General features: G+C 42.2%; 1 protein-coding gene across 3 annotated transcripts in view; it reads right to left on the bottom strand.

Moving 5' to 3' along the window:
- Positions 1 to 25,850, bottom strand: part of cadps2 (Ca++-dependent secretion activator 2) — a 660,232-nt gene that overhangs the window by 412,283 nt on the left and 222,099 nt on the right. For all 3 annotated transcript variants that reach the window (XM_080190802.1, XM_080190798.1, XM_080190799.1), the window contains exon 3: positions 10,010 to 10,342. In XM_080190802.1, the coding sequence (XP_080046928.1) occupies positions 10,010 to 10,342 (333 nt within the window). The remainder of the gene's footprint in view (positions 1 to 10,009; positions 10,343 to 25,850) is intronic.

Genomic DNA, 25,850 nt, shown 5'->3' with positions numbered 1-25,850 from the left:
GAAGTAGTGCAGACAGTTGTGATTGTGATGAGTATAAAATATTAATGCTGTTACTTCAAGATGATGCCCTTCTAGGGAGCATTTGGCAACACTGTCATTATTCTGTCTGTAGTAATGATCTAAAACATGGATTATTGAAAATCTGCTTAAATGATCTGTGAGAATCAGTAATGGTAGGTTTGAATTTAATTAAGGGATTGTCATTCTCATTTCAGCACTAAACCCGTGTTTAAGTTTTAATGCATGGAATACAAATCACCCTTCCTCGGTACCAGCACCCACTGTTCTCCTTCATTCACCCAGAACTCTGCGTCCCCCATACCCAGAAGATAAAGAATTGCACAATTCAAAGTTGGTTGCTAAACCTCCTCAATGCTGAACTTCCATGTCATTTTTAATTAATGGTGAAAATTCAATTTTGGAGGACTGGTAAATACCGAAAATATTAATATTATTGCATTGAGGAGTAAAAATTTAGTGGGACTTTCCAGTCCCATCCAGTGGCGGGCATCATCATCGGCAAGAAGGGAAATGCTGAGGGGGTGGCATTTGACAACATTGGACTGCTCTATGGGTCAAAAAGCGCTATGAGAGCTTACCCGGTGATCTCCCCGCTGGGTGGCAGACCTTCACAACATGGGGAAAAATGCCCTCAGAAGTGGAAGAGGACCTTAATTGGCCACCTAAATAGTTCAAGTAGGGGAGGCTGTCAGTGGCACAGCAGCTGGACAATGTCAGACATGACATCCAATGCGTTCTTGTGCTGTTTTTCTTGTCTTCCCACCTCCAATGCATCCCCAACAGCTGGTCAAATTTAGCCCCATGCTCGGCACACACGTGATTTGCTTCTCTCTCGCTCTCTAACTATTTGGAAGCCTGCAGAATAACTCCAGTAAATTCTACCATCAGCATGGGAAGGCACTCATGCTAAGAATCAAACAAATAATTCAGTTGCTTCAGACAAGTTGCACTGCTTCCTATTTCATTTGAATTTTGCTCACTAAATACGCTCACAACACATTTTACCATTTAAATCAAGCATCTTACAGATACAATATCAATGAACAAAAATCAAGATGTAATGGTACAGGGCTGCATGAAGAAATTCTCAAAAATGTGGAAAATATCATTCAACAACATTTGAATAGTAACTCAAGTGACTTTAAAATTGAGACCAAAAGGAAAAATGCTGAAAAACCACAGCAGATCTGGCAGCATGTGTAAGGAGAGAAAAAAAACGTAATGTTTCAAGTCTTTGACCCTTTGTCAAAGCTCAAAATTGAGGTCAGGTTTTCGAAAATCCAGGTTGTTTGACTGTCATTTAGACATTAACACCAACAATGTTTCATTGGGTATACCAAAGTATTCAACCTGGGTGTAACAGAGCCACGCCGACCAGGATTATCACTGACTAAGCTCCTGAACTGTGCTGAGATATTCAATCTGTGCCTGGCATTGATAGATCCAAGAAGAGAGCAGAAAAATCAGCCAGAATTCACATTCAGCCTCCGACCACAACTGTGTACATGAATATCTACTAAGGACTGTTTGTGACTCAGCTACAACATTCACTGCAGTAAAATTGGCCCACATGCCCTCTCTGCTGAGATTCAGAAATGAGATGTCAGGCACAAGGGTGCAATGCCCAAGGGCTGTCATCATAACCATGCATCAGTACTGTGGAACCATGCATCATGGCGATGATCTTTGCGTCGTCAATGGAAACAGGAGAGGTTCCGGAGGATTGCGGATGTGGTTCCTAAATTCAAGAAAGGGGACAGGGATAGCCCAGGAAATTACCGACCAGTGAATCTGACCTCAGTGGTTGGTAAGTTGATGGAAAGGATCCTGAGGGACAGGATTTATGAACATTTAGAGAAGTTTAGTATGATCAAAAGTAGTCAGCATGGCTTTGTCAAGGGCAGGTCGTGCCTTACGAGTCTTTGAAAATGTGACTAAACACATTGGCGAAGGAAGAGCGGTGGATGTGGTTTATATGGACTTCAGCAAGGCGTTCTATAAGGTCCCCCATGCAAGACTTCTTGAGGGAATGAGATCCAAGGGGCTGTTGCCTTGTGGATCCAGAACTGTCTTGCCTGCAGAAGGCAGAGAGTGGTTGTGGATGGGTCTTTTTCTGCATGGAGGTTGGTCACCAGTGGAGTGCCCCAGGGATCTGTTCTGGGACCCTTGCTGTTTGTAATTTTCATAAATGACCTGGATGAGGAAGTGGATGGATGGGTTGGTAAGTTTGCCAACGACACGAAGGTTGGTGGTTTGTGGATAGTCTGGAGGGATGTCAGGAGTTACAGCGAGACATAGATAGGACACAAGACTGGGCAGAGAAGTGGCAGATGGACTTCAACCCGGATAAACGTGTAGCGGTCCATTTTGGCAGGTCCAATGGGGTGAAGGAGTATAATATCAAGGGTAAGACTCTTAGCAGTGTACGGGATCAGAAGGGCCTTGCAGTCTGGGTCCATAGCACTTTTAAATTGGTCACGCAGGTGGAGGATGTGGTCAAGAAGGCGTATGGTGTACAAGTCTTCATTAATCGAGGGATTGAGTTTAGGAGTTGGGAGATAATGCTGCAGCTTTATAAGACCCTGGTCAGATCCCAATTGGAGTACTTTGCGCAGTTCTGGTCTCCTCATTACAAGATGTGGAAGCTATTGAAAGGGTGCAGGGGAGATTTACAAGGATGTTGCCTGGATTGGGTGGCATTCCTTGTGAGGATAGGTTGAGGGAGCTAGGTCTTTTCTCCCTGGAGAGATGAAGGAAGAGAGGTGACCTGATAGAGGTTTATAAGATGTTGAGAGATATAGATCGGGTGGATTCTCAGAGGCTATTTCCCAGGGCTGAAATGGTCACTACAAGAGGACACAGGTTTAAGGTGCTGGGGAGTAGGTACAGAGGAGATGTCAGGAGTAAGTTTTTCACTCAGAGGGTGGTAGGTGAGTGGAATTGGCTGCCGTCGGTGATGGTGGAGGTGAACTCGTTGGGGTCTTTCAAGAGACTACTGGATGAGTACATGGGATTTAATGGGATTGAGGGTTATAGGTAGGCCTAGTAGGTAGGGATATGATCCGTGCAACTTGTGGGCCGTAGTTCGTGGTGTAGTTTTCTATGTTCTATAACTATGACAAACAGTCGCCTCAACAGCCATTGTCCAGGCCAGGGGTGATTCCTATCTTGAAACTGGTGTTCACATTTTAAAAGTGCCTTTTTTTCCCTCTTTCTTTCATTTTCAAATACTTTCTTTCTGTATCATACATAGATGCATTTGCTAAACTTGAAAGCCAAGTAAACTAGGGTTGTTATTCCCAATTTGACAATATACCCAAAATTAATTGACAACCTTAAACATATATCATATCACTGACATAGTAGTTTACCATGAGAGTGACTAAAAGCTACAGTAGAATGACTTTTAAGCACTATGCACAAAAGATGACTAAGTCATTTGCAGCTATCATGCAAAACTATTTGTCAGGTGACCCATTTCAAGTTAATAATTTAAAAAGAGATTCAATATACATTAGGTTACCTGCTGGTAACATGGCATTAAGTAGAATATAGTCACACTGCCAAATTTTGGGACTAAGGTGTCAAAGTAATTGCTGTTTCCACTGGTTAATTTGCTGAAACCCAACAGTACTTAGAGGCCAGTACGTCTGACATTTTATGACCCTTATGGAAAAACTCTTAGAAACACAATCAGTGCTGATTCAGGCAACTTTTCATCCATTAAAGACGATCAGCATGAATAGTGTCATAAAGTGATATTGCTCATTAGAAGTAATAATTACAATGATGCAACTGGCAGAGTAGCTAATTTTACTTCATACTTCAACCTGAAACCAAGGTGCAGCCTCCAGGCAACTTGCAATTATTTGAGGATGGTCAAACCTCGAGGAGTTGATATATTCAAAATAAAAAAGAAATCAAGAGAGGCAGAGGAAATAGGTAGAAAGAAGAAATAATTTGCATTTATCAAACACCTTTTACATCCCTGAATGTCCCAAAGCATCATACAGTCAATTATTTATTGTGTACTGTACCCACTATTGTAATGGAGGCAGACATCGTGACTAATTTGTACACTACAAGATCCTACCGAGAGTAATGAGTAGCTAATGTGTTTTATTGGTATTCAAGGTTGACTAAAACATCAGAACTCTCTTGCTCTCCTTCATACAACACAGTGGGATGCATAGTAGATTCTTAGGATAGTTATAGCAAAGATGGAAGCCATTTGGCCCAACGTTTCATGCCAGTTCTCCGCAAGAGTGATTCATTGGTCCCACTACCATACCTCTTTCCCCATAACCCTGCAATTTCTTTCTCTTTAATAATTATCCAAAACCATTTAGAAAGCCACAATTAAATCTGCCTCCGGCACATGCGCACGCAGTGTATTCCAGCTCCAAACCACTCACTGCATAAAGAAATCTTTTCTCATATTGTGCTTAGTGATTTTGCAATTTCCCTTAAATCAGAGTCCCTTAATTCTTGATCCTTCTGCTGATGAGAACATTTTCTCCCCAACTACTCTGATTTTGAATAACTCTATCAAATCTCGTCTCAATTTTCTCTCAGGAGAACAACCCCAGACTCTCTGGTCTAACCTTGAAACTGAATTACCTCATCCCTGGAACCATTCTTCATAGAATCCTTACAGTGCTGAAAGAGGTCATTTAGCCTACCAAGTCTGCACCTAACTCTCCAAAAGGGCAGTCCACTCTTGCTATTGTCCTGTCCCTGTAAACCTGTATATTTACCATAGTTAACCCACTTAACCTGCACACCTTTGGACAATAAGGAGCAATTCAGCATGGCCAATCCACCTAACCTGCATACCTTTGGTCTGTGGGAAGAAACCAGAGCACCCAGAGGAAACACATGTAGATATGTGGAGAATGTGCAAACTTCACACAGAGTCCTCAAATGCTGGAATCAAACCTGTGTCCCTGGTGCTGTGAAGCAGCAGTGCTAACGACTATGCTGCCCTTTATAACACTTTTCAGCATCACCCCTTGATTATCTGCCTGAAAGGGAATATAGAGCCTTGATTTCATGCTTCAAAGAAGTTAACACCTCTGATAGTGCTGTGCTTCACTTTAAGTTTTAAGCCTTATTTATTAGTGTCAGAAGTATGCTTACATTAACACTGTATTAAAATTACTGTGAAAATCCCCTGGTCCCCATACTCTGGCATCTATTCAGGTATACCTAGGGAGAATTTAGCACAGCCAATGCATTTAAGCAGCAGGTCTTTTGGACTGTGGGAGGAAACCAGAGCACCTGGAGGAAACCCACGCAGACACGGGGAGAACATGCAGACTCCACACAGACAGTGACACAAGCCAGAATCGAAGCAGGCTCCCTGGCACCGTGAGGCAGAAATGCTAACCACTGTGCCAACATACACTGACATTTTAAACTGGGTTCTGTGCTAAAATCTCTATATTGAGGCTTAAACCCAAAACCTGTTGGCCCAGAAGGTAGTGTGTTACCATTGAGCCTAAATAGACATGTAAGCGAAGCAAACAGCAGTATCCTGGAGATGCCGTAAATCTGAAATAGAAACTGAAACTGCTGGAAGAACTCAGCAGGTAAGGCAGCATCCGTGGAGAGAAAAGAGAGTTAACATTTCTATTGCAATGTCAGGACCAACCAAGACTTCCTTGTTCCTGTCCTCACCAGACTGGCAAAGATGTTCTTTCTAAGCTTTTCCATCTTGCTTCACTCCATCTTTCTTCAAAAAACTTCTTTGGCTGTGTGTTTATCCAGATCCCCCCAAATTCTCCCGTCCAATTCTCCCTTGGGTCTGACCCCCAACTACAAAGCACCCCCGACTGATTTTTGCCATATAAATGCAAGTTGTTGTTGCAGTTCCCATTCAAATCTCTTTAGTGAAACCAGGGCGGATTCTCAACATAATGTCTGGATCATAGTACAGAAGCACTGTCACTAAAGCAATTTCGCAACATAGGTGGCAGATTAATTATTTTCTGGTTTGACACTTCTAATGTCTTTGTGGATCATATAACTGGGATACCCACTTACAAGCAAGGTTTGCAAGATGAAAACTTAATTGATATAAATTAACAGGTGGCCTGTTGATGACAGAACACAAGCTATTTCAATTAGAAAATTAAGCTGTAATAAATAAATTTAGGCAGAAAATAATAGCTGAAATAAGTGCTCATTCATCAAGATATCGTGATGTAGCTAGTTCATCAGCAATGTTGATACTTGATGTTCAATTAATAATACTATGACAGAGAAAGCAAGAGAAGGAAGACAAAAGGAAATGCTTACAAAAATATATTCCCCAGGCAATTACAGAAATTGCAGCGCAGAAAGAAGCCCTTCGTCTCATTGAGCCAGTGGAGTGTGAGTTTTGCAACTCAAGCTATCAATTCTAATACCATATCTTTTATATTCTTATTTTGAAATGCTTATCTAATTCCTGTTAAGAGATGTAACATTCCCTGTTAAGATTGGCATTTGTAGCAGAAAGCTCTGATCATGTTTTTCAAACAATAACCCTGCGTTATGTCCCTGCTTAATGATTTACCAGGCAGTGAAATCAAACATTACCTACATAACGCTATTTGACAATAAGATGGAGGAGTGGAAGTTAAGCCATTCGACCCATTGAGTCTGCTCTGCTACTCAACAAGATCATGCCTGATCTGATAATCCACAACACCACTTTTCTGCCTCATCTCCATTACCCTTGATTCCCTTACTAATTAAAATTCTGTCTCAGCTTTGAACATACTTAATGACCCAGTCTCTACAGTCCTCGTGGTAAGGAGTTCCACAGATTCACTATCCTCTGCAAAACAAAAAATTCCTCCTCACCTCTTTCTTAAATGTGTGACCCCCTTACTCTGAGATTATGCCCTCTGGTCCTGGACTTCCACACAAGAAGAAACAACCACTCAGCGTCTCCCCTGTCAAGCCCCCTGAGATCCTATATGTCTCAATAAGGTCACCTCTCATTCTTATCCTGTGATAATCGTTCACAACTCTCATTCACATAATCCTTCTGCCTCACCTATGGTATCCTTCTACATGCCAAAGCAGCCTTTGTTGTCACGTAAGCAATATGAGAATCAGTTTGTGCACAGCAAGATTCAAAGCCACATCAAGGACGGTGAATGACTAATTAATTGCTTTTCTTTGCTGGTGCCCTTTGAAGAAATTTTCATGTCTTGGTACAATGCCTCATGTGAAAAATGGCATCTCTGATATTATAGCACTCCATCAGTACTAGACCCATGTGCATCTTCATTACATCCCATGGTTCCTACAACAGGGTACCCAAATGAATACTTGGTTATAGCCGCTGGAAAACTGAAGGAGGAAAGAACAGGAGAGAATAAAACACAGGATGGAATTTGACCAGGAAACAGGTTATAATTGAAAAACATTCAAAACAAAGAGCAGACAAAGTGGGAAAGAAGAAGGAATGTGCTAAGTTTGGAGCAGAGATTAAGGAATCAATTTCAATGGACTGAAAATCATGATTTCCCAAAATTCGCATGCTAAATTGCCCCTTAGTGTCTCAACATATGTAGATTGAGGAATTAGTGTGTTAATGTATGGGGGTTACTGGGTAGATCGGGGGTGGGGCTGGGTAGCATGTGTTTCAGACAGTTGATGCAGAATCAACGGGCTGAAAGTAGGGATTTTATTCTTTGACTTCAGAGTTACCTACATTGCTGTGGATGTGGAGTCACACGTAGGCCAAACCGGGTAAGGATGGCAGGTTTCCTTCTCTAAAGAGTGGACCAGATGGATTTTTATGACAAACAACAATGTTTTCATGGTCACCATTTGACTTTTAATTCCAGGTTTTTATTAACTTCAAACTCCACCAGCTACCGTGATGGGATTTGAACCTGGGTCCCCAGATCATTGCCCCTGGTTTCTAGTCCAGTGATAATACCACTATGCCACCACCTTCTGGTGGAGTCACAATAACACCAGCTGCTGCTCAAGCTCTGAAACTCAGAGTTTGATCTATTGCTTGCAGCTGATGATACTTCCTGCATAAATGGTTATCCAGGATTCTTGTGAGAACAACTTAAGTATTTCACTGAATGAGCCCAATATTGGCATTTATCAGCTTGTAGTGATGGACTTGCACAACTGACTCCTACTCGTCATCCCACCTAGCTGACATGTGGATTGACCTTCAGTTTTCCTGCAGGTTGCCCTGGAACCAGCACAAGAAGCATCTCACAAGATGTTCACACATGTTCACAAGAATGATCCCAGGAATGAAAGAATACAAGGAAAAGGCGGTTGAGAACCGAATCAGCCATAATATGGTGGAGACCCAATGGGCCGAATGGCCTAATTCAGCTCCTGTATCTTATGATTTTATGGTCTTATCTCCCACCACAAAGGAGCTGAGGTAAAATGAGTTTGGGAAATCTGAATCCAGCATCTGATTGGCAAGTGAAAGAGCAGAGGAACACAAGAATCTGCCCATAATTTGGCATTGGAACTAGTGCATTCAGTCTGACAAGCGATAACAATGCCTGGCCCAGGATTAATTTGCACTGGCAGAGTAGGAACACTCACATGTTACAAAAGCACAGCATTTCCAATCATGCAGTTCAATCTCCAACAGGCTGTCACCATAACAAACTGCTGTGAGATTCACCTGCTGGCAAAGAAACTCACTTTGGAAAAAAAAAACAAAGAATGCAGATTTCCAGAGCACTGTGACCTCAATATCAATTTTTTTCTGTACATACCTACCTCTCATCACAGAAATGTTAAGGCATTTCTGGACAAAAGCATCTGCAAACAATAGAAAATAAAATACTGAAAGCATTCTATTAAAGGAAACTGCTGGCTGGAATATGTTTTTCTTTTTGCCTCAATCACTGTCTCACCACATACTGCTATCCATTGGAGACCCCTACCAGCTAATCTGCCTACGAGCCCTGAACTTAAAAGCGCTTCCTTCCATCCCTGCAGAGCTACTGTTAAACCAGTGTATCGTACACACTCAGGATTTCTTCAGTGACTGCTAACATTGCTAATATGCTGGTCCCACACTTAGACATTCACAGCAGACTCAATTCTGCCAGGAGGAAGATTCATTGCCGTTCAGGATAGAGCGCCCCTCCCACCTGAAGTGTCCTGTTTGAGGTTCTTTCTACTGGAATCTTTTAAATTCACTTGGGAGGACAGACAGGGCCTCAATTTAATATCCCATCCAAAAGACAGCACCTCAAACAATACAACACTCCCTCAGTACTGCACTGGGAGGGTCAGCATGGACTTTGTATTCTAGTGCCCAGAATGGGACTTCAATCCACAAACTGCTGGTCAAAGAGGGTTCCCCGCTGAGTCACAGCAATGCAAATGTTACTTCTGTAGCCACTGAAGGATCCATTTTTGCCACAATCAAAGAGAGCAGCACACTTGCTGCAATAAAGTGTGCACAACTTGAAACTAGGTCCCTCCTTCTGGGTGAGATGATAAGCCAATGTCCCCTCTGCTCCCTCACATGGGTACAAATGGTTGCACTGCAATCTCAGAGAAGAGAAAAAAGCTTCACCCTCAGCTCTAGTTTAAATTTACCGCTTGACCAACATCACTTAAATTGATTACTCGTCATTTATCTCATTACTTTCTGTGGGACCTTGCTGTGCAGAAATTGGACAGTACATTCCACTAGTGATCACGGTTCAAGAATAATTTACAGACTGTGGGCGGAATGTGGTGCTTTACAAGTCCAATTACAAGTCCATTTTGTAATTTTCACCATACCCGATTGCAAGTGACATAATACAATTAGATTGCAGTGGCATGAACTTTAATTTTAATGAACTATAAAATCAGTATAGTTACTGTAAGAGTGTACTTGCCATCACTATAATAGATGGCATATGTAAACTGGGCAATGCTACATGACATTAAAATAAGGTTATTGCTGTGCTTTTTAAGCTCAGGATGAAAATCTGGTTTCGCAGCTTACCTGGCAAGCATTATAAAGCAACTGATGTTCAATTTTCTTAATCCCCAGGATCTGTTGGAACATCTCATACAGTTGCTCTTTGCTAAGGATGAGCTCTGACACTGCACTCAAGGCCATCCGGGCAGGCTTACTGCGCAGATCTTCTTCCCCTCTATAAATAGCATCAAACTTGGCCATCCAGGAACTGAGTACGGTCTCCTTGCTGAGGCCATCAATCTCTGGCAAGCTGCGCACCCGCTTTTCAATGTTCTTTTTGAAGACGTCTCGAAAGTCATTTGCAGAGCACCCTCCACTGTGAACCATCCTGGCCACACGATCGCTTTTCAGAAAGCTCTGGTTGGGGAAAAAGGGAATACTCTGCATTAAATGTCAGCAGCACATGATTTGGCAGAATAAATACTACAATTGGTAGAAAGTGATCGAAATGCAGAGCAATGCATGGAGACATAAAACAGATTAAAATTTCAGATAGGGAGGGGCCTTTTGCCAGACTAAACAGTGAAATGTCTCTAAACTGCACCCAACTCAAAAACAGAGAAGGGACTTTAAATATTGCAATTGTAGAAGTTAATGGATTAAATGGTCCACACAACAGTAATGAGAAATACGGAAAACTGATGTAAACATTCTCAATGAGGATATTAAAAGAACAAAGAAAATAGCTAAGATGTTAAGAAGGAATGGGGAGGGCCTGCGGGGACAACAGATTTTATCTAGTTTGCATTTTGTGGCTCTCCATTTAAATCCAGTCACAATGCATGTAACAGAAAATTAAAGACCAGTTGCAATTCATTTTAAATTTATGGCTAAATTCTTCCACCCTGAAGTCTACATGGTGGGAGCTGAGGTGGGAGTGATTTTCACTGGCAGAGAGGAAGAGTGGGGTGCAGTGGATGGTTGGTCGGCCATCCATCATCCCTGCAGCTCATTACATCCGCATTCGCAAGATTACAGCACCCAGGATGTTTTTCTCTCCATTAGTACCTCAAGGGGTCAAAGGTCCACGTTGGAGTGAAATCAAAGTAAAGGACACAAAATGGTTACATGGCACATAAAATGGACTCTGGGAAGGGATATTAAGAGGCACTGACTTTGGGCACAGACATTTACACAAAGAGTTAAAATCGCTGCAGGAAACTAGTTAGACCTTGAAGTACCTTAAAAGTTGAGATAAGAGCAAACCCAGAACAATGAGTTTAATAATGAGATCAGCCACTGACGGGGGACATAAATGCATAAATGTATATAACAAGATCGGCCATTGATAGAGAACATAACTGCATAAATGTATCTACTCTATGTACAATGATGTGATAACAGTCAATGTCCGTACTGTCTACTCAACTTGTAACGATGTGCTAATGGCTAATGTCCATACTGCCTATTATCTAAAGAGTATAAAAGATGCTCAATTACCATTGTGTAATTGAGAAGATGGCTGCCTATACTGCCAAGTGCCAGTGCTTCTCCCAAAGCTTTGTCTGAATAAAACTGTTTGTTGAACCTCCAAGTCTGACTCCAAAGTGATGAATTTCCCACAACACTCCAGATGCCATTTTTAAAGGACAGTCAGACAGCCTGCACTATCAGTTCCATCTTTGCTCCACTCTTCATTGCTAACACTTCCTCCCTCCCTTAGCCATCCTCCATGCAACTTGCACTGCGAGTACCCAACCTCAAACATGGATGGGCATTTACAGATGCTCCCCAAAGAGTAGCCACTCAGCATCAATTATGGAAGAAGCACTGAATGTTCTCATTTCTCACTGATGGAGAATTTATTTGGAGGGTGAACTTAATGCTGGCAAGCTGGCCTTTAATGAGCATGCATGACATTTTAATGCATGCAAAAGGACTTCCTGACATCAATGATTTTAACCCTCACTTAAAATCCCAAAACCATAATTGCCAAAGTTCATCCAGCTATGTAAGTGATTTTTGGACTCATGCCAAATTTTAAGTTCCTCCACCTGCCAAGCCTGGAATATTCCACCTTATGTCCCAGTTTATCTCAAGACAGGTATATGTTAATGGTCCAACCTGTAGCAATATAGCTTTCAACTATATAGCTTGTGGAAGAGTCAAGCCATGTTCAAACATAAACTTTCCTTTGCCATTTTGCTAGTTATTTACATGATAAACCAGATTTACAAGTAACTAGATATCAGTAACTCAAATTAACAACTGATGTGGAATATACATATATATACCTGAATGGTACTGAATTTTCTTGCAATTGCCAAGTGTCGTGCCATATTAGCTCTGCTGACTCCTAACAATGATATAAAGAATACCATTCTCCATAAAGTGTTAATTCAAACAAATAATTATCTAGTGTAGTGAATGTAACCTTTTAAGATACTTATCCTTTGAGAGGTATTTTTTCTATTATAAAAAAAAATAGTCATTAATTCATGGTGTTTTGGCATTGAAATTTAAACCTCAGAACAGGCCATTCAGCCCGACAGGTCTTTTCCAGTCTTTATGCCTCAGCTCAGCCACTGCCCACCTTACTTCACCCAATCAACATGTTAATTATCTATCTTGATTCATTTTAAGTACATCCATGATTGTTGCCTCAACCACAGCATGAGGTAGATAGTGAGTTTAAGTTAACTTCAGAGTTTAAAAAGTAAAGTTTCACTTGTGATAGCTGACCCCTCATCAACACAGGAGTAGAATTCTATGCAGCCTTAAGTTAATTCCAGTAGCTAAAACAGTAAGAAAGGTTGTTCTGTTGTTTGTTATTCTGGACACATTGCCAAATGCTTCCTCAGCCGCAGAAGTTCCTCCTGAGTCAGAGAACTGGCATTCACTTATGGGTCAGGAACTATTGTAAAATCTATAGTACAAAAGGTTGCCAATATAACAGCCCCCATAAGGAAAAAGGCCCAAAAACCTTTTCATTAACTTCCCATCTCTATGGAAGTGGTATTCTTTTTCCACTTTTTTGGGCTCATTTAGAGTCTTTCTTCTATTTCAGTTCGGACAGAACATTTGAAACATCGGCCTGAATTCCCCCAGTCCGCCCGTAGCATGTTTGGTGATGAATGGCTCCTGCTAGATTCTGTGCACCCAAAAAGTCGGGAACCTGCTGGCATTAAATCACATCGCAATTTTCCCAAAATGGCAGGTTAATGTCAGGTCACTCTTCCTGCTGGCTGGTGGCATGAACTCCATTTGCATTCATTTGCATCTTATGAATGCCCATTAAAACTTCCCACTGATACCCCATCAAGCCTTCCAATTTTGCGTCAAGACAGCATGAAAGTGCCTCAGTCTAAAACCCAATTGATAAATTGTGCACAAGATGGTCCTCGGTTCACTAGAGACTTTGTGGTGAGCGCAATGAAGGCTTTCGGCCAGCGTGTTGCTCTATTCCTGATGTGTTTTGCTCCATCCTGGACCGCAGACCAGTTCCTGTCCTACATCTTCTTGCCGAGCTGGAGTCTTCATGGACAGCACTATACTGCTGGACCCATGGACCTTCCTCTGTCACAGTCTCAGATCAGTCTAAGCCTGGGGTTGGGGAGTTCATGGTTCTGCTTGGCACACAACAGTATCAGTCTGGATAGGATTGCACAACTGCTAAAAGGTCTCAAGTTCAACTAGGGCTGGAGTGTGAGGTGAAGACCAAGGCAGGGGAGCTGACAAAGACAAGTGGGGCAATGTGGAAGGAGGGCTGGGCAAGGAGAGGTGTGGGAGAAGGATGAGGGCTTATGATGGCAGGCAGGGGAGCAAGGGGTTAAATGAAGAATATGAACAACAGAAGGCAGGAGAAACACTGAGGAGAAGCAAGCTGAACCCCAACAAGGCTGCATGAAATGCTCACAGACAAGGGGTTCAAAGGAATACCTGGGTTTACTAGGAGGGGATGGGTGAAGACTCCAGATAGGATGGGTAGAAGTCCAAGTGGGGTTAGGACACTGCATGCTGAAGGGCTTGGGGGAGGGTGGTTGAATCAAGGGGCAGACTTTGATCTTGAAGCTGTTAGCCTTCCCCTTCTGGGTTGTTGACATCCCGCACAATCTAGTGAAGATGGCTGGACTGGAGAGAGTGACACAAGTGTGCTGAACTGATATTTAATTATGGCAGCATGACTTTTGAACCTGCCAGCTTATGGTGGGCTGCAAATCAACTGCTGGCCTCACCAGGTGACTCAGAGAGTCTGCATAGCTAACGAGGTTTGAAACACAGACTCTGAGGTGTGGAAGCCACTGTTCCAGGTAATAGGGAGGGCACTACAAGAGCTACCCACTACTGCAATTAGTCTTCAAATGGGAGAATTCCACCCATAAATTTCCCCTGGCCAATGCTGACGGATGTGCGACATATTTTCCATTTCCATTTCGAGCACTTGCAGCTTTTCCCTTTCACTTGGAGACCGAGGGATTGACTTCTGCAGACAGAAGTGCAGGGAGCAGGTGAACTGGGACCAAAGGTGCAGAGAGATAACGAAGAAGGCATATGGAGATTATTCAATCCCCAATTGAAAGTTAGTTCTCAGTTTATAAATACTTTTGATTTTATGGGATTGACAGTTAAACAGCAAAACTTACAGTGACATGAAAAGTAGAGTTGGTTGGAGTGCAGGGGTTTCTGCATTAATACAGTTTGAGGTACTAGAAATACAAACCTGAGATGCTGCAACACCTAGAGGGAAGTTTACAGTGTCACAGGTTTATAAACTTGGTTTGATTGTACACATAGACAGAACATGTGATGAAAACATGTGAAACTCTAACATGATGAAGTGCTATATTGGTAAAATTCTGTCAATGGAAGTGGAAGCTGGAATATTTTTAGATACATTAACCTGCTTTGAGGTATTTGGTAGTCAGATGGACAGACGTAGAAGATAATGGCCAGGATTCTCCCAAAAAAACTCAAAGTCCCCAGGTTGTGGGAAAATGGGAGTAACTCCCTCTGGTTTTTCAGCATGATTTTCAGAGTGAATCTCCAACACTCTGCGCATCACCACATCATCACAGAGTGCCTCAGCAGGATTTCCTTTGCAAATCAGGGGACAGGGCCTACTCTCAGCATGGAGATTGGCACATAAGCAGTGGCCCAAAGTTGCTGGCCACCTGATTGCTAGCCAGCCCCACAACACCTCATCGCTGCCCTGCTGACCCCACCTCCTCCTCACCCCCTATCCCCGCCCCCAATCACTAGCCTCCTGGACTTTCTCAGGTAAGCTCTACTGTCCCCGCCTTCCCCATACCCTCGGCCAGACCCTATTTCCCCGAACCAACCCGCACCACCGAACCCCCCCCCCCCCCCCCCCACCCCCCGCAACCCACCCACCCAGCCCTGATCTCCCAATCCTGATTTCTGGCGTGGAGCTGATGATGCTGGAAATCTTCAGCTGGGAGACGCACAGAGGCAGTGGCACCCAGTGGGAAGCCTGTGAAATGCCCTCCATTGATGTCTCCCGGCCCATTGCGCTACTGGGGCAGTGCAGTGGGCTGGGAGATTCAGCTGCAACACCACATTCCATTGCTAAACCCAGAAACATGGAATTGCCAGAGAATACAACTGGCAAGCCATTGTATGAAAATAACACATGTAAAGTTATTGCAGTTCAATAGTAATTCATTGTGTGAATGTTTGAGACAGATTGAATTCTCAGTGTGAAATGAATGGACAGGGTATTAAATTCATGATAACTACTTGCTAAAGTGAAAGCCAATTGAAAGGAAATTTAATGCAAGGGGTCAAGCATGAGAATTTGTAAAACTTAATTCTGGATCAGAACCAGTTGTTTCACAATTTGGACATAATGGGTTCAGAGTCATCAGAATTACAAGACATATCCATGGGTCACTGTAATGCATGAATGGAAAGCATGGAACAAGCACTCATTATTTAATACTCCTTTGTCCTTTCTTCAGGTTTGCTCCTTTAAATGCTGTAAATACTCAGTCATTCCAATTCATGGAGACATGCAGTGGTGATAAAGGACAAATGTATTCTCACACTCTGTGTCCAGTTCTCAACACAACACTGAGCGCTATCAGCCTGTTGGGAAACAATTACTTCCTCTCCAGGCTGCAGTGAGCATATACCCCACAAGATCATTTGTAAACTATTCATTTTCGATAATTACCAGCACTTGGCCACTTGTACTAAAGTTTCCTTTCAGCGGGGTCCTGCCTCGATCACCTATGCTTCCACTGTTGTGGCTCAGCTGTGGCATGAGATCTGCGGCTGGCTGCTTCCCGGCACATGTTGTTTCCCTGGCAACACTTCAGCGGCAGGTGGGAGAAAGTCCAGTAATGCACCTGAGGCTGAGCAGCGCCGCATTACTCCAGCACCAGTCGCAAGTATGCGGGCCTGGTTGGAAAGATGATGGATATTCTCAGATAGAAAAAAAAGGACATTTTGTTTCTTTTAAACCATTTGGCATTTTTAATCTATTGCTACAATTTCTCTCTAATGTCACAACCAGAGTCAGTTATGCCTCAATCAGTAGCTCTCTCGATTCGGAGTAACACAATTTCAAGCCCTACCCCCAGGGCTTTCAAATCTATGCTGATATTCCAGTTTAATACTGGAGGAGTACTTGCACTATCGAATGTGCTCTCTTGCAGATTAGACATTAAACCAAGGTTCTGTCTGCCTTCTCAGGCGCTAAAAAAAAATCGTATGGCACTATTTCAAAGAAAAGCAGTAGAATTACCCCAGAATCCTGGCCAATACTTATCCCTCAATAAACAACGCACAAAAAAAATTGGGAGTTTGCTGTTTGCAAATTGGCTGCTGTGCATTTCCTCTATTGTAACTTGACTAACTTCAAAAGTTAGTAGTAAAGCACTTTGAGACATCCAGTGGTTGTTAAAGGTGGTACATAAATAAGTCTATTTTTCTTGTTACCGCTGGAAAGTAAATACTTCCATAAATGATGAGGTTAAACTAATGCCTTCAGAGTGTACTGGTGTGATGATAATGAAGCCCAGGTGTTGCCTTCCCAAAGGACAAACATCACCTGTTCAAATTAGAACAGGAACCAGTTTCTGACAGTTAATGACAGATGAGGGAAAAGCCTTGTAACTAGGATTAATTAAACCCAATAGATTCAAATTTTAAAACAACTCTTTCATATTGAACTTGATCTTCAATGCTAGAATTCACTTTTAGCTTTCCGTTTTACTTTTAAAATTATTAGCTAGTTTATTGGTGCCTAAATCCAAAAGCATCTCACATTTCGCACAATTATTTTAAAACGCCAGTTGCAGTTTTTCCATGGGAAAATCTTTATATAACAGGTGGTCTTGTCATATTAGCTGTTCGTTCTCCACTACAACTGAGGGAAGAGTTTAACACGTCCCATGTCAGGAGAGTTGGAAAGTGGTGGGTGGGGGTGCTGTGTGACTGGGCAGGAGGTTGCGAAGTGTAGATCCCCCATCCTCCTGCTTCTCCTGATTCAAGTCCACGGCAGGAAGGCTTGCAGGTGGTCACCCCACATGGAGGCCAATGAAGGACCTCAAGGGCTTCGTCCCATTGCTATGGGTATCCAACCGGGGCAGATGGGTAATTCACTGTTCAGGTAGACTGTCCAGCAAACCCTGTCCTGTATGCCAGTGGCCTACCAGAGGGACTCCTTTTATGTGGGCATTCTATGTCCAATTGAGAGACCCAACATTGGGACATGGATATCCTGCTGAAAGCTAACACCTGCCCTTCTTTCCATTTCTTGTACTCCTTCCCCCACTCCTCTCCAGTGATGCCCCTTCTTCATAACACCATCCTACCCACACTCACTCCAGGGATCCATCAACAATCCCTATTGACAGCACCCAACCTGCACCTAGTGACATTGCAAAGATTGGAGAGCTGCCAGTTTCTGCTTGGCAGCAGCTCTCAAGGGTGGGATTCCACTCTAGTGAGGGTTTAGTTGGAGGACAGGTTCAATGCTGCTGAATAGAATATAAACATGTCCCAGAGAGAAATGTCAGGGGGTTTGTACTGGTTCTTCAAAGTGGATGAGACCTTCTTCACCCACATTAAATCCCTGTGTATCTGGATATTATATTTAAATTGTGCAATGACACTTCCTGTTCTAAAAGGAGATCAACTGCTGTTAAAGATTGATATCTAGAAATGTGTTGATCAGCAATGTGGCAGAGGTTGTTATAAATTCTTATCATTTACAAAGCCATCTCCAGTAAAAAGAGCTCCAAATGGAAAAATTGTATCTGCAGGTTAACACTGATTTCTGATTTTACAGGTCGAGTACAATACACTTGGAAGGCAAAGGTCTGGATTTTTGCAGAGTCCTGGAGATGCCGTGATTTTCCAAAATGGAGCCAGGACAGTGAGTCTGGAAGTCCCTCCCCCATTTCCAACAGATCCTATTTCTGCTGTTGGGGGAAGGAGTTGGAATGTGACTCAAATGCTGTGTCTCTGACCTGTTTAAAAAATGGTGTTGGTAGTTTCAATCGCTGTTTACATGATCCTAAGCTCCATCATTATAGTATTATTACTGTGTCACTGCATTCACAACTGATCATCATCACCTGGAAGGTGGCTTGTAAATTCACAGTTTGATTGACAGATCCAAGTGGTTACTAAGGGATCAACAGACTTTGATGTGGGGCAGGATGGTGGCATAGTGATTAGCATTGCTGCCTCACAGCGCCAGGGACCCATGTTCGATTCCCAATTTGGGTCACTGTTCATGTGGAGCCTGCATGTTCTCTGTGTCTGCGTGGGTTTCCTATGGGTGCTCCAGCTTCTTCCCACAGGCCAAAAGAGGTGCTAGTTAGGTGCCTTGGAGTGTGGTGATGAGGGGATTTTCAGCGTAACTTCATTGCAATGTTAATCTAAGCCTACTTGTGAGATTATTGTTTATTTTTGTAAGGGATTACGTACATAAGTGTATTTAACGGTATTTGAATGGGTTTTATCAATAAGGTTATAGGTACTTGGAACTTCATTTATTTCATTTCAGCATGGCTTCTGAGGTCTGTTCATGGTGGATACTGGATGAATTAGCATGAAAAGCATCAGGGAAATGGATGGGCACGAGTTGACATGAACTGGTGCTAATGTGATATGGGATTTTAAGACACCATTGGATTGGATGGAGGTCATGTGTTGGCATGAATTAGCAAAGTTAGCATAATGACTCTAAGAGAACATGGGGATGCATTGAGGGTCATTTGTTGGCATGAGTAGGAACTATGTTGGCATTGGGGCTATAGGGATTATGAGATGAGTACAGCACATAGGGTTTTTCTCATGGAAGATATGAGGAAGTGAGTAGCAGGGGAGAATGGGACTGAGTGGCATTGGAGTGGATAACAGGGCATGGGTTGGCATGAGGGTATGAGAGATCAGGGGGTGGGTAGGGATGCTTGATTAAGTACGAGTTGGCATGGATGGGACATGGGATATGGGTGGGGGGAGTGTGAGGGGTGAGGTCTAGAAGGCCAAAAATTTAACAATACAACTGAGGCCAAGTACAGGAATGAGATAGAGAATCTGCTGAACTGGTGCGGCAACAATAATTTCTCCTTTAACGTCAACAAAACGAAGGAGATTGTCATTGGCTTCAGGAAGCATAAAGGAGAACACGCCCTTGTCGACATCAACAGGGATGAAGTAGAAAGGGTTGACAGCTTCAAGTTTTTAGGTGTCCAGATCATGAACCACCTGTCCTGGTCCTCCCATGCCAACACTATAGTTAAGAAAGCCCACCAATGCCTCTACTTTCTCAGAAGACTAAGGAAGTTTGACATGTCAGCTACGACTTTTATAGATGCACCATTAAAAGCATTCTTTCTGGTTGTATCACAGCTTAGTATGGCTCCTGCTCTGCTCAAGACAGCAAGGAACGCTGAGCAGAGACTGATAGCAAAGTTCCGCCCACATGAGGACGGCCTCAGCCAGGATTTTTGGTTCACGTCACACTATCTGTAACCCCACGACTTGTCTGAGTTTGCAAAATCTCACTAACTGTCCTGGCTGGAGACAATATACATCTCTCTAACCTGTGCTTAACCCTCTCTCCACTCACATTGTCTGTACCTTTAAGACTTGATTACCTTTAAAGACTCGTGTCCCAACCATTATCTTGTAAATTGAGTTTGTGGCTGTATATGCCCTGTTTGTGAACATATCTCCCACTCACCTGATGAAGGAGCCTGAGACTCCAAAAGCTACTGCCAGATAAATGTGTTGGACTTTAACCTGGTGTTGTGAGACTTCTTACTGTGCTTACCCCAGTCCAATGCCAGCATCTCCACATTAAGTCAAGACAAACTTAACTTCTGTTGTTGAAAATATACTTAAAAATCAACAAAGGGTCTTTAAACTGAAGTTCAGGTTGAAACTTAGGTCAGTGCTCTGACAAATCTTGCTGAATCACATCACTCATCAGTGATTAAGGTCCTTGTTCACAGCAGGGGAACTGGTGATCAATTGGATCAAAAACATTGAGATAATTTAGAATTCAAATGCAGGACTGTCCATTCATGGGGATGTACACGCTGTCTTCAAGAATATGTAAGTGATGCACCAAAAATTGTGCTCCCAAACATTTACCTCTATTATGCTCTGCTGAATTGTGTGGATAACAGTTATTAAACAGAGTGCTTGTAGACTAAATGAAGGAATTTATGATTTGATTTGCTCCCAGATATGTCAGGCACCATCATTCTGTTGGAGCCAAACTTTAGGCAATTAATCTTATCTTTCTTTTAAACAGACTATTGAACCAGTTGGATAAATATATAAGTCTCAGTAATAATGTTAGTCTGGTAAATTAAGGTTGCAGCGGTAATTTATTGCTCAATCAAATCTGCAATAAACTCAATCTTTAATTGTTTAATATTTGTGGCTACACAATGGTTATTTCCATGTTCATCTTCCAAGCCACTTAAGTATTCCTGACATCTATATCCCTCAATATCTGATTCAAACTGAAGATAAATGCTAGAGTGGAAATATTTACATGCGACAGGGATAGCAGAGGAGTTGGGCATATTGGATAGCATATTTCAAGAGTAGCCTATTTCTATCCAGTATGACTTTATACTTCTTTGAATTAAGGAATAAGCTGGATACGATTGCAGATTGTAGAAGTGACAAGCCACACACGAATTAATTCAACATTTTCTGATATAATGTAATCCACTTTTAAGACATTTGAAGAGATATGTGTTCTCTCAGAAGGGTGCTTGTCTGTTAATTTGTTTCCTCAGAGAGCAGTCGAGGCTGGGAACATATTCAAGGCTGAGTTAGATAGGTTCTTGATAGTTAAGGGAGTCAAGAGTGCTGGAGGGTGTAAGGCAATTTAAGCCATGTTCATATCAGCCATGATCTTATCAAATGGTGAAGGAGGCATTAAAGGCTGAATGACTACTCCTGCTCCTAAAGCATATGCATATTCAACTGAAAAGCATTTTACAATAAAGCAGAACTCATGTCTTCATATTAAGTTCATTTTGCTTTTCACAGCAAGGGGAATACCCAAGGACCAAATGGACGTAGTAATGTTTGATACCCACACTTTAGATTTTCAATGGCAAGGTTTACAATGTAGGTCTGGCTTTTTTATTAGCTAGGCTGTCAAACTGCACAAACCATCTTGCACTTCTGGTGCAGAATTACACAATTCACTGGTTCGCACACTACCACAGACCAAGTTGTTGTCACTGATCTGTTAGCAGTAATCTCATTTTCAATGCAAGTCATTGGACCAACTTATTTCCATATCTTCCATTCAGAAATCCTCCCCCATCACCCCGTGTAAATATCAGGGCCCATATTGCAGGTGTTAAAACTTCTTCATGTGATTGAATCCAGAGGTGCCCAACATCTGGGCCTCAGTTCTGGGCACCACTACTTGAACTCAGTCTGTCACCCGCTGGATTTCCATATTCCTGAAGTTCAGCACAAGTCTCATCTGCGTTAAAATCCTGTCTTTCCAAATTCAGTGATAAGGATGCATTCAACAAAGATATAAACTGGAATTTTACACAACTGGTCACAATAACTGAACATAGCTGAAAATTATATAGTAGATCGGGAGAAGAAACATTTTGAGATATTTTGAAGGCCAGAGTGAGGGAGCTCAATGCAATACTATTGGTGGGTGATCCTTAATCATAGAATCCCTGTAAGATGGAAAGAGGTCAGTCAGCCTATTGAGTCTGTACTGACCACAATCCCTCCCAGGCCCTGGTGCTGTGAGGCAGCAGTGCCCCAAAACTCTCATTAGTTTTGTTCATCCAGACAACTGAGCCACGACAGATCAGCCATGATCTTATTAAATGGCGGGGCAGGCTCGAAGGGCCAGATGGCCTACTCCTGCTCCTATTTCTTATGTTCTTACCTCTTATCTATTCAGCAAAGAATCCACATTAATTAAACAATTAACCACTTTACACTGTCACAAGATTTCAAGACAGACACCACAGGAATGTGGTTTAATGGTTTCGGTGTGGCCATTTATCTTCTGTATTAAAATCTGTTCATAATGCACTTCAGTAAAATTAAAAATAAAATTGAACAGAGTAGAGAGTCAGCACATGCTCCTTTCATCCTGGGATCAAAGCTATCGCCATAAAGAACAATTGTGCATTGCATTCTCAGTCCCAGTTGGAGGTCCACAAAGATGTGGAGAATGGATTCATTTTCACAAGTCTCGTACAGGCAGAGGTACTCTTCTGAGCTTTGAGTTTTGCATCAGAGCGCAAGCAGCTTTATATACACACCCCGGCATTCTGTACCTGATCTTGCTTGTTGACACTGGATGACAGGAGAGGAAAAGTTAATTCATTCCCCAATGTCTACAATCTTTATCTTGATAAATAAAACAGTCACTATACCAATTTTCCACATGTCCACTGTCATAGCAGGAGTACATGATTGTCATCATTATTTACAACATGCTAATAAAACAGGCAAATACTCTGTCCTCAATTAATTAGTAGCCAATCACAACACATTGGTAGTAATAATCGCTCACCACTTTTCAAACAGTTGATTAGTCATTTACCGAGTATAATTGTCAAAAGGTTCATTAATGCAGCAGCAGAATGCACAGTTGAGAAAACCCAAAGCAGGGAGCAAGCAGGCCTTCCTAAATCTGCAGCATGCCAATTGGCTACATAACTTCTTATCACTATTATTTCTTGAATTGTGGAGCACATTTTAGATGGGCGTATCCACGAGTACCATGAAGCTTACAATAAACTGGCAGCAAAACACATGAAAAACACCACTAGCATGAACTGAACTTTTTCACGTGGCAAAGAACTGCACAGGGCTATTGATTGCTTTATTGAACAGAAAATTAAATCATTGGATGCCCAGAAATCAAAATGGCCAACTTCCATGGTAACCCATGAGCGTAGTCACAGAAGCAGGATACGTTTAATGACATCAGCCCTTTCATTGGCATTGTATAGAAAATGGCTGCTGTCTTGTGGAACTTGTGGCACAGATCCACACCCCAGTTACGGTCTAGTCAGCCTGAGATGTATAATGTATCCGCCCTAAATATTTCAACAGGTAATATCCAGTTGATAATTATTCGCCACCCACATCAATTGACCTTCCAAACCATCCTCTCCCTGTCTTAGAATTGTTTCTCCAATTGTCGCTCTGCACAAATTTATTCATTTCATGATGCTACATTGGTCTCACCAACTAAAAGATTCAAAAAGATTAAAACAGGGCTGCCTAGCAATGTGTATGTGCTAATACATCAGGCAGAAAGCACATATTTATTATGAGTGAGAGGTGCACTGGCCACCAGATCGGTAAAGGCTGCATCAGCATACAGTCCCCAAACCTGAGACAGGTATTAAACCCACTGCATAATCAAATAAGGGGCCAAATATTTTTTGGGGCTTCCACTGCAAGACTGGCTTATATTCAGGAAAATCAAGTCTTTTATACAACCTACTGCTGCAAGCCACAATTAATAAGGTTAACTCAAAGTGATATTTGAGAGATTGGCAACAGTCGAAATATTGTTCTTGACTTCACCTTTCAGGTACAGGAATCAATTCCTGCATGTTCTTGTGTGTCAATTATGGGCATAACAGAAAGGCTATAGGCCGAACTCTGTAGTTGAACTAAACAATTTTGCATGAGTTCATTAGGCAAGGCCTCAATGAGGCCAATGTCATGAAGTGCAAGACAAGCTTCCTACCTCACGCTCACATCTATTTCCAATTCTGTCACATTGCCCAACTTCACCTCTCTCAGCTCAGCTGCTGCTAAAACCATCAGTCATGCCTTTATTACTTCTAGACTTGGCCATTCCAAAGTACTCCTGTTTAGTCTTCGACCCTCTGTAAACTAGGGGTCATCTAAAGCTCTGCTGCCCATGTTTTACAATCATTCTCATGGCCATCCTGCAGTATGGTTGTGATCATTTGAAATTTGGCATTCTTACATTTGTCCTAATGAGCATAGGATGAAAAAATTCAGTAACATATTTTTCTTTTCAGCAATCTAGTAAACACAATTGTTGTGCTCAAACCTATCTGTTGCATTTTTTTTATCATGTCCCTACCCCATATCATTTTTATCATGTCCCTACCCCATATCATTTTTATCATGTCCCTACCCCATATCATTTTTATCATGTCCCTACCCCATATCATTTTTATCATGTCCCTACCCCATATCTTCCCTTTTGTTTTTATTCTGACACCCTACCTCCTTTGCTTTGGGTGCCGCACTTCATTAAAAGCTGTTAACTCCAACAGTTCTGATGAAAGGTCCCATTTCTCATTAAGATGTTGCAAGACTTGTTGAGCATTTTCAGAATTTGCTTTTAAAATACATGCCATAAACATAAATTCCAACCTTACAAACAGAGACTGACTTAAAAACCTAGCATTCGAGCCAAAAATCAGGGGTAATTTCTTTTAATGACAGTGCATTCATACACAACGATCCTTTGACCTTGTCTTTATATTGCCCAATTGGCTACAAAAAAGCTTTGCCGGTCATCATTATAATCGGCACATGGTCGGATCTTCTGGGTTTTCTTTTCCCACCATACATCCTTTATCTTCTGGATTTGCCTTTTGGGTCAGCTTTGAGCCACTGAAATGCAGCCTTCTCAACTTGAGCTACTCTGCCAGGCAATGATGGCTACTCACTTTTTCCTAGATGGTCACACATTTCAGCGTCATTTTCATCAAGCCAATCCTGGTGACAAAATTGCTCCAACTCCACAGTCTGGGAACAATGACTTTATTTGATCGCACTGTCCAGGAATTGAGTTAGATGTGTGAAGATTTTCCAGACTGGTCAGGAATTGCACTTGATATTCCAGTCTTTGACTGGGCTGCTTTGGGGCTGGGACATTGCTATTCTCTTGATTGGACTTTTGAACATTAGCACTGGGTGGATATTCATCAGCAATGAAACAAGTCTTGGAGCTGTCCAACAAGCTTCAACTCCCCCGTGGACTGAATGATACAGGCATCACTTCAATCTTTGATCCCAACAATGACATAATCCCGGAAGTGTCAATGCTTTGATCGAGGATGCCATCATGTAGTTTTGCATTTGTCCTTTTTGTTAGAAGGAGATTATACTAAGCACACTTTCTCAGCAAGAGGATACCATTATCATTGGCTTTTCCCAATAGTTACACTCCAATCAGCGTTATGACAAATCCTGGCATTAAAGTACCCTGCCACAAATTCCATTCTCGAGCCACTGATTCCACCCCTTTCCCAGGCAACAGTCTAATGTGGGACCAAACTGTTCACCAGCCCAGTGTTGTACAGGAACTGGGGGTGAGCTTCTGACCACATATCTGCTCCAGCATCTGCAAATCAGCTCATCTGCTGCTGAAACCCTCATA

Source organism: Carcharhinus amblyrhynchos, chromosome 6 (genome assembly GCF_965287045.1).
Source record: "Carcharhinus amblyrhynchos chromosome 6, sCarAmb.v2.hapA, whole genome shotgun sequence".
NCBI classification, from domain to species: domain Eukaryota; kingdom Metazoa; phylum Chordata; class Chondrichthyes; order Carcharhiniformes; family Carcharhinidae; genus Carcharhinus; species Carcharhinus amblyrhynchos.
The sequence above is the reverse complement of the archived record's forward strand: the minus strand, read 5'-3'. Positions and strand labels throughout refer to the sequence as shown.